This window comes from Mandrillus leucophaeus, unplaced genomic scaffold, assembly GCF_000951045.1.
Source record: "Mandrillus leucophaeus isolate KB7577 unplaced genomic scaffold, Mleu.le_1.0 Scaffold88, whole genome shotgun sequence".
In the NCBI taxonomy this organism is placed as follows: Eukaryota; Metazoa; Chordata; class Mammalia; order Primates; family Cercopithecidae; genus Mandrillus; species Mandrillus leucophaeus.
The window spans coordinates 4,334,908-4,346,757 of NW_012109585.1; the positions used below are offsets into that span (position 1 = coordinate 4,334,908).

Genomic DNA, 11,850 nt, shown 5'->3' on the forward strand with positions numbered 1-11,850 from the left:
TTATTCTTTTTTTTTTTTTTTTTTGGTGAGACAGTCTTGCTCTGTCATCCAGGCTGGAGTGCAGTGACATGATCTTGGCTCACTGCAACCTCTGCCTCCTGGTTTAAGCTCATGCCTCAGCCACTTAAGTAGCTGGCATTATAGGTGTGCACCATTTTTTTTTTTTTGTATTTTTAGTACAGATGGGGTTTTGCTATGTTGGCCAGGCTGATCTCGAACTCCTGGCCTCAAGTGATCCACCCACCTCAGCCTCCCAAAGTGCTGGGATTACAGGCATGAGCCACCCACCTTATACTTTTTGATTACCATGTGGTACGCCTTAGTTTGCAAGTATAGTACCTTAATTTCTTTTTCATTCATTTTCCCTTTGATGGACTTTTAGTTTGCTTCTGGGTTTTGTGTTACACATACTGCTACAGTGAGCATCCTGATGTACACGTCTTCGAGTGCCTTGGTTGCTACAGTGGAGCAGCTTCCTAGGAGTGGAATTGCCACTAGGATTAATGCTGGGTTAATTGCTTTCCAAAAAGAGTGTACCTGTAGTACTCCCACTTGGCATGAATGAGAGCGACTGTTTTCCACACCCTCACTGACACTGGATATTATTTACGTTTTTGCCAGTCTGCTGGTTAAGTAAGCTTCTGAAACACAGATGTGGCAGTCACTCAACAGTGGCTCTTGGTGGCCCTTAGAATAAAATCCATGCATGGTATTGAGGTCAGAGTTAACCAGTGCTTCTGAAGGCACTTGGTCCCCTCAACCTGAGTTCAGCTCTCCTTAGGCCCAGGTGGGAGCAGGCAGAGAGTGGGGGTCATTGCTAGTCAAGGGTCTCCCCAACTCCCCCACTCTTGGTGGTGCTGCAACAGTGGCCCTGCAGAGGGAGCTCGCTCTTCCTGGTTACATTATAATAAGTTCCTATTGTCAGATTCCAAGTTTCTACTTTTTCCCCTACTACTCAATAATACTTTGATGCTCATTGCTCATTCACTCATCAAACACATTTATATTGAATGCCTATTATGTGCCAGCCAGGCCTTAGCATCTTTATATACATAGCTTTTTCCATATTTTGGATAAATTTATGCATGACAGGCTCTGGGGTGCTTTGAGTTCAAAGGTGTGATTTGGGGGTAGGTGTATGAGGTAGGGTGGGGTGGGGGCACAGTGAGCAGAGCAGCTGTCATTGCCATGCAGCTGATGAGCCAGGAAGGATGTGTACCCCCAAGACAGAGGTTACGTAAGTATTATGCAGACTGCGCTGGGTGATAGATACACTATCCTTCCCCTCTGAGCTTCCAGTATGGGCCAGATTTTCATTCCTCAGCTGGAATGGGGCTTGCATAATTTGTTCAAGGTCAGCCAAGGAAAGGTTGGGTAGGTAGACTGGCAGGCTGTGGAGGGGAACCAGGGACTCCTGTATCCTGGCGTGACTTGCTGGTCCTTCTCAAAGTCTTCAGTGACTGCAGGCGGGTCTGCTCAGCCTGGCCCTGCCCATCCCTCTCTTTCCTACCAACCAGTGGGAACAAAGCCCCCAGGCTCTGCCCTGAAGCCATCAGTCAGGCAGAGAGGCCTGTGGTTTTGTCTCCCCCAGGACGCCGGACGCCCTCTGACTTCTGTCTCTCCAGGGCTAGCTGCTTTGCTGATGTCAGACTGCACTGCTTCATACGCAGCCTCCAGAGGCTTGGCTTGTGATGGCCCCTGGGGGTTGGATGCTGCAGAGACAGCTGTGTGTCAGTAGCCAACTGTACAGACTCCGATTTAGAGCAGATCTGGGTGGAAGGAGTGACTGGGAGAGGTGGGGGCCAGGGTTCAGCCTTCAAGTCAGCGCCCTGGCAGGGTGTTAAGTGAAAGCAGGTTGCCGACTTTTCTTTCCTCCAGTCCTCGCCTTAGAAAACGAATGCAGATTATCTCTGAAATGGGTTCAAGAGCTGTGTAAAAATGGGCATTTTGGGGGTGCTGTTTGTAGCTGTAAGAAAGCTGAACTTCTTAGGGAGCGGCCGAACTGTCTCGGGCCTTCCTTAGTTCCGTCAGATCAGTGCAGCGGGGGATGGGCTGAAGTGCACAAAAAGCAGGAGGGGAAGCTACCACTACCTGGCAGTTGGGGGCCTTTAGTGAAGGGGCAAGTCATCCTTTTGCTGTCCTCGGTGGTGTCACTTGAGGCCCAGGAGTAGACTTGACTCCATTTAGCCAGCGGTTTCTGTGCGTCTTCCCTGCCAGGTGCTGTGCTGGGGAGAATGCTTACCTGGGGGTCCAGAATGGGGGAGATTATGCTTCATTGTCTGTGTTCAAGGAGATGGGGAAGAGAGCATGACACACAGAAGAGAAAGCCAGCATCCAGCATCCAGCATGTTTACAGTGAGGTGTTGGATAAGGATATGTTTTAGTGAACCAGCAAGTTCACTTGTGTGCTGCTGGTACCAACTACGTGGTTGTTGTGGGACCCCACAGCCCCAAAAGAGCTTGGCCGTGTTGGAGCTCCCAGAGGCCCCAGGAGGGGTCCGGTCTGCTCTTCTGAGCTCTGCTGTCTGAGTCCCTTGTCCTTGGGTGGTAATCTCCTTAGTGGCCTTGTACTTTAGGCTGATGTTTGCTGTGGGTGGGGTGTTTTTTGACAGGTGGCTGTGCTTGTTGGGTTTTGGGGATTAGTGATGAGAGAGGGCATTTGGGGAACATTAAGTGGATGAGTGTTCTGTCTTTATCCTGAGCGGGGACCAGTCCAGATGTGAAGGCTACTGCGTCTGGGAGGCATCTCTTCTGTGGGGTCAGGGGAGAGTCGTGGGGAAGGCTCTGGCTCCTAAGGTCCAGGGAGGTCTTAGCTGACCCACAGATATTACCACGGGACTGCTTCTCCTTCTGTCTCCCTAGCCCCCACCCCGAGCTGAGTTTGTAGCCCAGCTGGGAGAGAGAGCACTGAAGGGGGGTGCTTGGTTCACTGATGGTTTGTTAACCCTGTCAGGTGGAGAATGTTCTGGGCCATTTGCTGTTATGTTCTGTGTCTGCCTGGGGTTACATTGCCTCAGCTTTCAATCCAGAGTTGTTCTCCTAGGAAGGGGTCAGGCAAAGGATATTTCTTGAGGATCTGGTGGATGGTTTCCTGGTCTATCCCAGGGGGATGTACCTACAGGGTTAGTTTGGGAGGGAGGAACAGGTGGGGAGAGGGTAGCCCCCAGACTTGAAAGAGCCAGTGGCGGGCAGTGTAAAATGGTTCTTCCTCCTCATCGCTCTATCCTGATCCTAATGTGGGCTGACCTGTCCATGGTTCCAGCCTGATCATGTGCAAGAAATAACACAGCAGCGACAAAAATAGGACAGAGTAAACAGCTTGCTGCTCTTCTGTCTCTGCTCTGACACAAAAGTGAGCTGGGATAAAATTAACAAAGCATCTGGAAAAAGTAAAGTAGGACCTGGACCACAACTTCACAATTTAAAATTGTAGAAGTTTATACTGTTTCTTTTGCAACGTACTCAGTGAGTCTGTGGCCTCCTGCAATGCCTTTGAAGTTAAAGCTTTGGCCAAGAATGCAACTTCCATTTGTTATATTGTTCCCCCAGGATCACTTGAACCACTTTTTAGTGGGCTCCCTCCCACTCACCAGCAGCAAGTCATACATGTGTTTACTTGTGTGAATATATATACATGTAACTTCAGATGGTGTATATGCAGATGCATTTTGATAATTTAGGTATACTGTATTTTAAAACGAATGGTCCTTCTGGTTGAGACTAATGATTCTGGGAATGGAGAAGGTGCAGGAGATGAGGCTTTCTCATGTTTGACCCCCTCTGCTCCTGGGCAGAGCACACAGTGTACAGTCCCAGATGAGGATATTAATCCTGTGTACACAGCATATACAGCATGCCAAAGCAAAGCCTTCCAGAACTGCAGTGTGCTCCTCAGGGCAAAGACTATTTGAGTTACTCTCCTTCCTTGAGCACTGAGGTGCTTAATAAATGTTTGTTGATTGACTTAGTGATATGCAGCAATCCCAAGTAGTCCTTTGATGGTTGGTTTTGAAAATAAAGTTACACTGGAGCTTAAAAAAATGTTTGTTTAAATTAATTTATTTGTAGGATGTATTTGGGTTTTTTCCACGTGAATAGCTGCCAAATTGGTTAGGTTTTACTGTATTTTCTATGAGAAATACGAAGTGGGTTTCCATAAAGTCCAAAAGTTTTGTGAAAAGTTGGGCCCATCCTGGCATGTAGTAGGTACTCTATAAATATTTGTTGAATGAATGAAATCAGAGCCACATGGAAAATGATGTTCCCATGAAAAGCTCTTATTTCTTTTTTTTTCTTTTTTTTTTTTTTTGAGACGGAGTCTAGCTCTGCCGCCCAGGCTGGAGTGCAGTGGCCAGATCTCAGCTCACTGCAAGCTCCGCCTCCCGGGTTCACGCCATTCTCCTGCCTCAGCCTCCCGAGTAGCTGGGACTACAGGCGCCCGCCACCTCGCCCGGCTAGTTTTTTGTATTTTTTAGTAGAGACGGGGTTTCACCGTGTTAACCAGGATGGTCTCGATCTCCTGACCTTGTGATCCGCCCGTCTCGGCCTCCCAAAGTGCTGGGATTACAGGCTTGAGCCACCGCGCCCGGCCCGAAAAGCTCTTATTTCTATTTGGCGCATTTAATGTCCTAGTAGCTCGCATTTTGTAAGAGGATATGTTTTATTGGCAACAGTCCTAAAATTCAGTAAAGTCATTGGCTCATGGGAATGTGTCTTTGACAGTTTATTCATTAAGCAAATATTTCCTGACTCCTACTCTGTTCTGGGCCTGGGCTCAGTCCTGGGGATGCTGAGGAGGAGAGGTCTAAATTGTTGATCCTCTGTCAACAAAGACTCACTGAGTGTCTCAAGCTCTGGCCACAAAATGAAGTACAAGACAGCAAGGGCTTCTTGGCCCATGTGGGAGGATAAGCTACCTGGAAGTTTTAGTGCTAGGTGATTTTTATTGGTTGCTAATTACATCTAATAATTGTTATTGATGGAAAGCTAATTTCCCTAATTACCAATGCATTTATTCTTATGATTCTTTTATCATAGCAGAAGATGGCTGTGCCACCCACGTATGCTGATCTTGGCAAATCTGCCAGGGATGTCTTCACCAAGGGCTATGGTGAGTGTTGCAGAGAGCGGGTGCCTTTCAGCCCCCAGACTGAGTTGGCATGTTTGAGACTTTACCGATAGCTGTTTAGGAGACCTGGGTAGGTCAGCTGTTCTGAACTTTCACGTGAAGGAAAAAAGAAGCTTTCATTTGTGTGGCAAATGAAGCAGTTTTGGTTGTGCCCCCAGTTGGACGGGCTCCTGCATTGATGCTGTCAAGTGGGTATTCCTGTTTTCTCTTCCAAGTGTGGAGCAACCCTGTGGAAGCTGCTGCAGTGGAGCGCGGCTTCTATATTTAGCCTGTGCTTAGGCACATGCCCACGAGGCCTGATGACTGTGTCTCTGCCAGCTGTCAGGCATCTTCTTCTCAAACCCTGCTGGGAGTGCAGGTGGGACCCAGGTGGGCCTGTGCCCATTCTGTCTGCTGCTGTTCCATGGCAGCTGAACTCCCCCCACGAGCAGCAGCAGAGACTGGGTGCCCTCAGCCCGTGTGGCAGTAGTGTACTTCTTCTAAAAAAGCATTTCGAAGCAACCGTGAGGGAGGCAGAGGTGCTGTTTTCTAGATAGTTATTTAACCTATTAACAGTTGTCTTCTTCTTTCTTTAGGATTTGGCTTAATAAAGCTTGATTTGAAAACAAAATCTGAGAATGGATTGGTAAGTTGTCCAACCCACGTGGAACATGAGTATTTATTTATTTTTATTTTATTTTATTTTATTTATTTATTTTTGAGATGGAGTTTCGCTGTTGTCACCCAGGCTGGAGTGCAATGGCATGATCTCAGCCCACCACAACCTCCACCTCCAGGGTTCAAGCGATTCTCCTGCCTCAGCCTACCGAGTAGCTGGGATTACAGGCGCATGCCACCATGCCCGGCTAATTTTGTATTTTCAGTAGAGACGGGGTTTCTCCATGTTGGTTGGGCTGATCTGGTCTTGAACTCCTGACTTCAGCTGATCCGCCTGCCTTGGCCTCCCAAAGTGCTGGAATTATAGGCATGAGCCACCACACCTGGCTTATTTTTATTTTGAAAAAAGATTTTAGATTCAGGCTGTACATGTACAGGTTTGTTACATGGATGTATTGTGTAACGGTGAGGTTTGGGTTTCTAGTGTACCCATTACCCAAATAGTGACCATTGTGTGGAACATGGGAATTTGTTGTAGATCAACAAATAACTGTCATGACATGGCCGGCAAAGCCAAAAGAAGGTACTTTTTAAAAAAAATTCTGGCAGTTTGTGGTTTTCACATTCAGTCCATTTTCTACATGATGGGTGGTCCAGGGGAACCATGCCAATAGGCCCCCAATTCAGCAGCGGGTAATACTCAGAGCAGAATGGGGCAGGTCTCAGTTTCAGTTTTCCTTGTGCTTCTTATTTTCAAGTTCATCTGTGTTCAACCACATAAGTGTTTTTAAAGTAATCTTAGTAGTCCCTTTTAAATTGTGTGTGCAGTAATTGTTGGAAGGAAGAAGTTTTGGGTTTGAGTTACTGCTGTGTCAGCTTTAGCTCAGTGCTTTTTTTCTGTACCGGGCTGGAGCCAGGATGGAGGGGAGATGCTTTCCTGTCCAGACTGAAGAGTTACAGGGAGGAAGGAAGCTGTCTGCTGACAACGAATTCCCCATAAGATTTCTTTACATAGCAGGCTCCTTTACTCCCATCTGTACTTTAAATATCTATTTGAATTGTAGAGTTAGCCTTGGCCCCGCCACATTCAGGGTCTTGCCTCTTGCAGAAAGGCAAGTGTAGTGTTTAGGAGTGGAGTGAAGCCAAGTGAGTGCTGTGGTACAGGCTGTGACTCTCTCTCTCCTTTGAAGGAATTTACAAGCTCAGGCTCAGCCAACACTGAGACCACCAAAGTGACGGGCAGTCTGGAAACCAAGTACAGATGGACTGAGTACGGCCTGACGTTTACAGAGAAATGGAACACCGACAATACACTAGGCACCGAGATTACTGTGGAAGATCAGGTAATGGCTGCTGTGAAAAGACACGGATTTGCTAATTCACATCTGCCGGCCTGCCTTGTGACTAAACCTACTGGCAAATTTCTTTTCTGTTCAGCTTGCACGTGGACTGAAGCTGACCTTCGATTCCTCCTTCTCACCTAACACTGGGTAAGATTCTCATCTGTTTTCTCCACAAGGATGTCCTCTTATGTTGCAGGTGGTGGAAGCCCTTTGTGACAAAATGTTTTGGGGGCTGATAACACCTAAAATATGGCCTCCAAGACCTGGCGATTTAAGTCCTCTGGTTTTAATTTGGTCCTGGGGTCGTACCCACATCTATGCATTAACAGACTGAGCTATAATGAGCGCTTCCTAATTCAGGATTGGTGTTTACCCAACAAATGTTTTCTAAGTGCCGCCTGTGCTCGGCCCTGTGCCCATCTGGAGATCTAAGGATGCCCAGGCCATGATTGTTACCCACAAGGAGCTCACTTTCTAATAGAGGATTCAGAGCAGTGTTTAGCAGTGTTTTGTAATAAGATTCTGCATTTTGTTAGTGCTCTCCTGGCTTCAGCCATGGAGGCTGCAGGATTTCTGGTTCAGTAATAGCCATTTCATGTGAGTTAGGCTGCTGGTGATGTAAGTGGCCATGGCCAAATGGGAGTGGGTGACATTTGGAAGCAGGGCCTAACTGGTCACTGTTGCCAGCCTCATTTCTTGAGGTGTGGAAGTCCTTATCCCATCTTCCTGCTTAGGGACACTGAGACCCTGTGGATGTAACTGCAAGGTGGCTCCTGAGGCTGCAAGGTGGCTCCTGAGGCTGCACTTTCTCCAGGCCTTCTGGCCACAGATGTATTAGGCTTGTTAGTTCTTAACCCATCAGTTGGCAAGATTGTATGGCGGTCTGCCTCAATTCCTGGGTGCTTTTCAAAGTGCCTAGAAGGAATTACTCCCTTTTAGAATACACCCTTGTTTTTTCCCACTCATATTGGTGGGTCTTCTAAACCTGGGGAAGATTGTTTTGTATGCTAATGATGGGATCAAGGGCATGTACTGAATTTCAGTTTTTAAAAATTGTGGCCTGGGTGTGGTGGCTCACGCCTGTAATTCCAACACTTTGGGAGGCTGAGGCAGGCAAATCACCTGAGGTTGGAAGTTTGAAACCAGCCTGACCAAAGTGGAGAAACCCTGTCTCTACTAAACATAAAAATTAGCTGGGCATGGTGGGCGCATGCCTGTAAGCCCAGCTACTTGGGAGGCTGAGGCAGGAGAATTGCTTGAACCTGGGAGGCAGAGGTTGCCGTGAGCCTAGATGGCGCCATTGCATTGCAGCCTGGGCAAGAAGAGTGAAACTCCATCTCAAAAAAAAAAAAAAAAAAAAAGGGTTGGATGCAGTGGCTCATGTCTGTAATCCTAACACTTTGGGAGGCTGAGGTGGGTGGATTGCTTGTGGTCAGGAGTTTGAGACCAGCCTGGGCAACATGGCAAAACCCCATCTCTAATAAAAATACAAAAATTAGGCATGGTGGTGCGTGCCTGTAGTCCCAGCTACTTGGGATATTGAGGCACGAGAATTGCTTGAACCCAGGAGAGAGAGATTGCTGTGAGCTGAGATTGCACCACTGCACTCCAGCCTGGGCTACAGAGAGAGACTCTGTCTCCAAAAAAAAAACTTGTGGTAAGATATACATATAAAACTTAACATCTTTAAGTGGTGTAGTTAAATGGCATTATCAATTTTTCAGTTTTGCCATTTCATGTATTTTTTTTCTTTCTTCCTTTGTTCCTTTCCCACAAATATTTATTAGAGGGAGGATCTACCAAGTCCAGACCTGTGCTGGGTGTGCGGTCCACACAAGTGACTGGGCACACAGGGTTCCTACCCTCTGGAGATGTCTTCTTATAGCCTGGCTATAGATGATCTGAAGAGACCATTGTTAAGGGGCTGATTTACTCTCATTCCTCCTCTCTGCTGTAGTTTCTTCTGCAAGACCACTGCCTTCTTGCAGTGCTGTGTACTTTCCCCCCAGGAACTCTGCCATGATATCAGGGAGAGGTTATACAGAAAGATCCTGGGATAGGATGAGGGGCTGGAGGATGTGCCCACATGCTTGAATTTGCTGCCTGGGACTTTGCCTGCTGCCCTGGGATAGCATACTTTGGAATTTGTAGGCAATTTCCTTCTCATTACCTTAGGGAGCTTTGCAGAGGTCTTCAGGCCCTGCAGTATAAAAACGCAAAGGAAAGGTTTTTTGCTTTTTTTTTTTTGGGTGTGGGGGGGACGGAGTCTTGCTCTGTTGCCCAGGCTGGAGTGCAGTGGTGTGATCTTGGCTCACTGCACCCTCCTCCTCATGGGTTCAAGTGATTCTTCTGCCTCAGCCTCCCAAGTAGTTGGGACTACAGACATGGGCCACCACACCTGGCAAATTTTTGTATTTTTAGTGGAGACGGGGGTTTCACAATATTGGCTAGGCTGGTCTCGAACTTCTGACCTCGTGATCTGCCTGCCTTGACCTTCCAAAGTGCTGGGTGGGTTCACGTGTTTCTCCTGCGTCAGCCTCCCGAGTAGCTGGGATTACAGGAATGCGCCACCACACCCAGCTAATTTTGTATTTTTAGTAGAGACGGGGTTTCTCCATGTTGGTCAGGCAGGTCTTGAACTCCTGACTTCAGGTGATCTGCTTGCCTCAGCCTCCCAAAGCGCTGGGATTATAGGTGTGAGCCACTGCACCCACCCTTTTTAAAAAAAATTTACTTTTTATTTCAAAGTAATTTTATACTTAGAAAAATGTGGTAAAAATAGTATGCAGAGTTCTCCTGTGTTCTTCCCCCAGCTTCCCCTAATGTTATTGGCTTATATAACTATAATGATCAGAATCAGCAAGTTAATGTTGATATCATACACTTAATCTGTTGTCACAATGGCGTCTTTTTTCTGATCTGTGATCCAGTTCAGGATCCTAAATTGCATCTAATTGTTTTTTTTTGGGGGGGGGGCGGGGGCTCTCTCTGTTGCCAAGCTGGAGTGCTATGGCATGATCTCGGCTCACTGTAACCTCCGACTCCCTGGTTCAAGTGATTCTCTACTTGGGAGGCCTCAGCCTTCCAAGTAGCTGGGATTACATGCATGTGCCACCAAGCCAGGCTAATTTTTGTATTTTTAGTAGAGACGGGGTTTTACCATGTTGGCCAGGATGGTCTCGAACTCCTGACCTTGTGATCCGCCCACCTCAGCCTCCCAAAGTGCTGGGATTACATGCATGAGCCACCGCACCCGGCCAATTGCATCTAATTGTTAAGTCTTCCCTAATCTGGAATATTTTCTGACCCTGACACTTTTGAAAAAGAGTGGCCAATTATTTTGTTAAGATGTCCGTCAGTTTGGATTTGTCTGATGCTTCCTTATGATTAAATTTAGGTTTTACATTTTTGGCAACCATAGAAGTTATTGTGTTGTATTCTTCTCAGCATGTGATGTTAGGAAGAATATTATCAATATGCCTCATTTTTGGTGATCAGTTTTGAAGTAGTGTCTGCCAACTGTCTTCACTGTAAAGCTACTATTTTTCTCTTTGTAATTAGTAAGTATCTTGTGGGTAGACACTTTGAGATATGCAGATACTCTATTTCTCATCATACCTTTGCTGACAAATTGTAACATCCATTGATGATTCTTGCCTGCAACAGTTACGCTTGACAAATGATGACTGGAGTGCAATGGTATGATCCTGGCTCGCTGCAACCTCTGCCTCCTGGGCTCTAGCAGTCCTCCTTTTCAGCCTCCCAAGAAGCTGAGACCACAGGCGCGTGCCACCAAGCCCAGCTAATTTTTGTATTTTTGGTAGAGATGAGGTTTCACCATGTTGGCAAGGCTGGTCTGGAACTCCTGAGCTCAAGCGATCCACCTTTCTCAGCCTCCCAAATTGCTGGGATTACAGCCATCACACCTGGCTACAAATGGTGATTTTCTTTTCTTTTTTGTTTTTTTGAGGTGGGGTGTCACTCTGTCACCCAGTCTGGAGTGCAGTGGTGTGATCTCGGCTCATTGCAACCTCTGCCTCCCCGGCTCAAGGGATCCTCCCTCCTCAGCCTCCCCAGTAGCTGGGACTACAGGTGCCCGCCACCACCCCTGACTGATTTTTATATTTTTGGTAGAGACAGTGTTTCACCATGTTGCTCAGTCTGCTCTCGAATTCCTGAGCTCAAGTGATCTGCCTACCTTGGCCTCCCAAAATGTTGGGATTACAGGTGTGAGCCACCACACCCGACCTCAAATGGTGATTTCCTATTGCCATCCTTCCTTCACTTGTTACTTGGTATTCTATTGTAAGGAAGAGCTATTCCTTCTTTCCCATGTATTTATTCAATCAATTATTTATTTATATTAGTATAGATGCATGGACATTTAATCTATGGGCTATAATCCACAGTGTCATTTATTTTGTTGCTCAAGTTGTCCCAGATATGGCCTTTGGGAGACTACATCTTGTGTGCTTTTTGACAAACCTCTGTCATTTTTCAGAACATGTCTTTATTTCTGGTTTCAGAAAATATACGATGCTCATCTAGTACTTGTTTTTCCCCAGTCCTGCTGTCTGCCATTTCTCCAAGGAACCTTGGTTCTTTATGTTGGAGAATGATGTTTAGAAACTAAGATTGTGGGCCTGGTGTGGTGGCTCATGCCTGCAATCCCAGCACTTTGGTGTGCCGAGGCAGGCGGATCACGAGGACAGGCGTTTGAGACCAGCCTGGCCAACGTTGGTGAAACCCTGTCTTTATTAAAAATACAAAAATTAGCTGGCT

General features: G+C 46.9%; 1 protein-coding gene across 3 annotated transcripts in view; it reads left to right on the top strand.

The window, feature by feature from the left end:
- Positions 1 to 2,195: 2,195 nt before the first annotated feature.
- VDAC1 (voltage-dependent anion channel 1) overlaps positions 2,196 to 11,850 on the top strand; it is a 25,138-nt gene continuing 15,483 nt past the window's right edge. Inside the window, exons 1-5 of one of the 3 annotated variants that reach the window (XM_011969235.1) lie at positions 2,196 to 2,217; positions 5,041 to 5,110; positions 5,704 to 5,753; positions 6,916 to 7,068; positions 7,163 to 7,215. In XM_011969235.1, the coding sequence (XP_011824625.1) occupies positions 5,044 to 5,110; positions 5,704 to 5,753; positions 6,916 to 7,068; positions 7,163 to 7,215 (323 nt within the window). In that variant the 5' untranslated portion in view covers positions 2,196 to 2,217; positions 5,041 to 5,043. Of the gene's footprint in view, positions 2,218 to 5,022; positions 5,115 to 5,703; positions 5,754 to 6,915; positions 7,069 to 7,162; positions 7,216 to 11,850 lie in introns of those variants that run through there. The other 2 variants (XM_011969237.1, XM_011969236.1) reach the window with 2 other exon arrangements.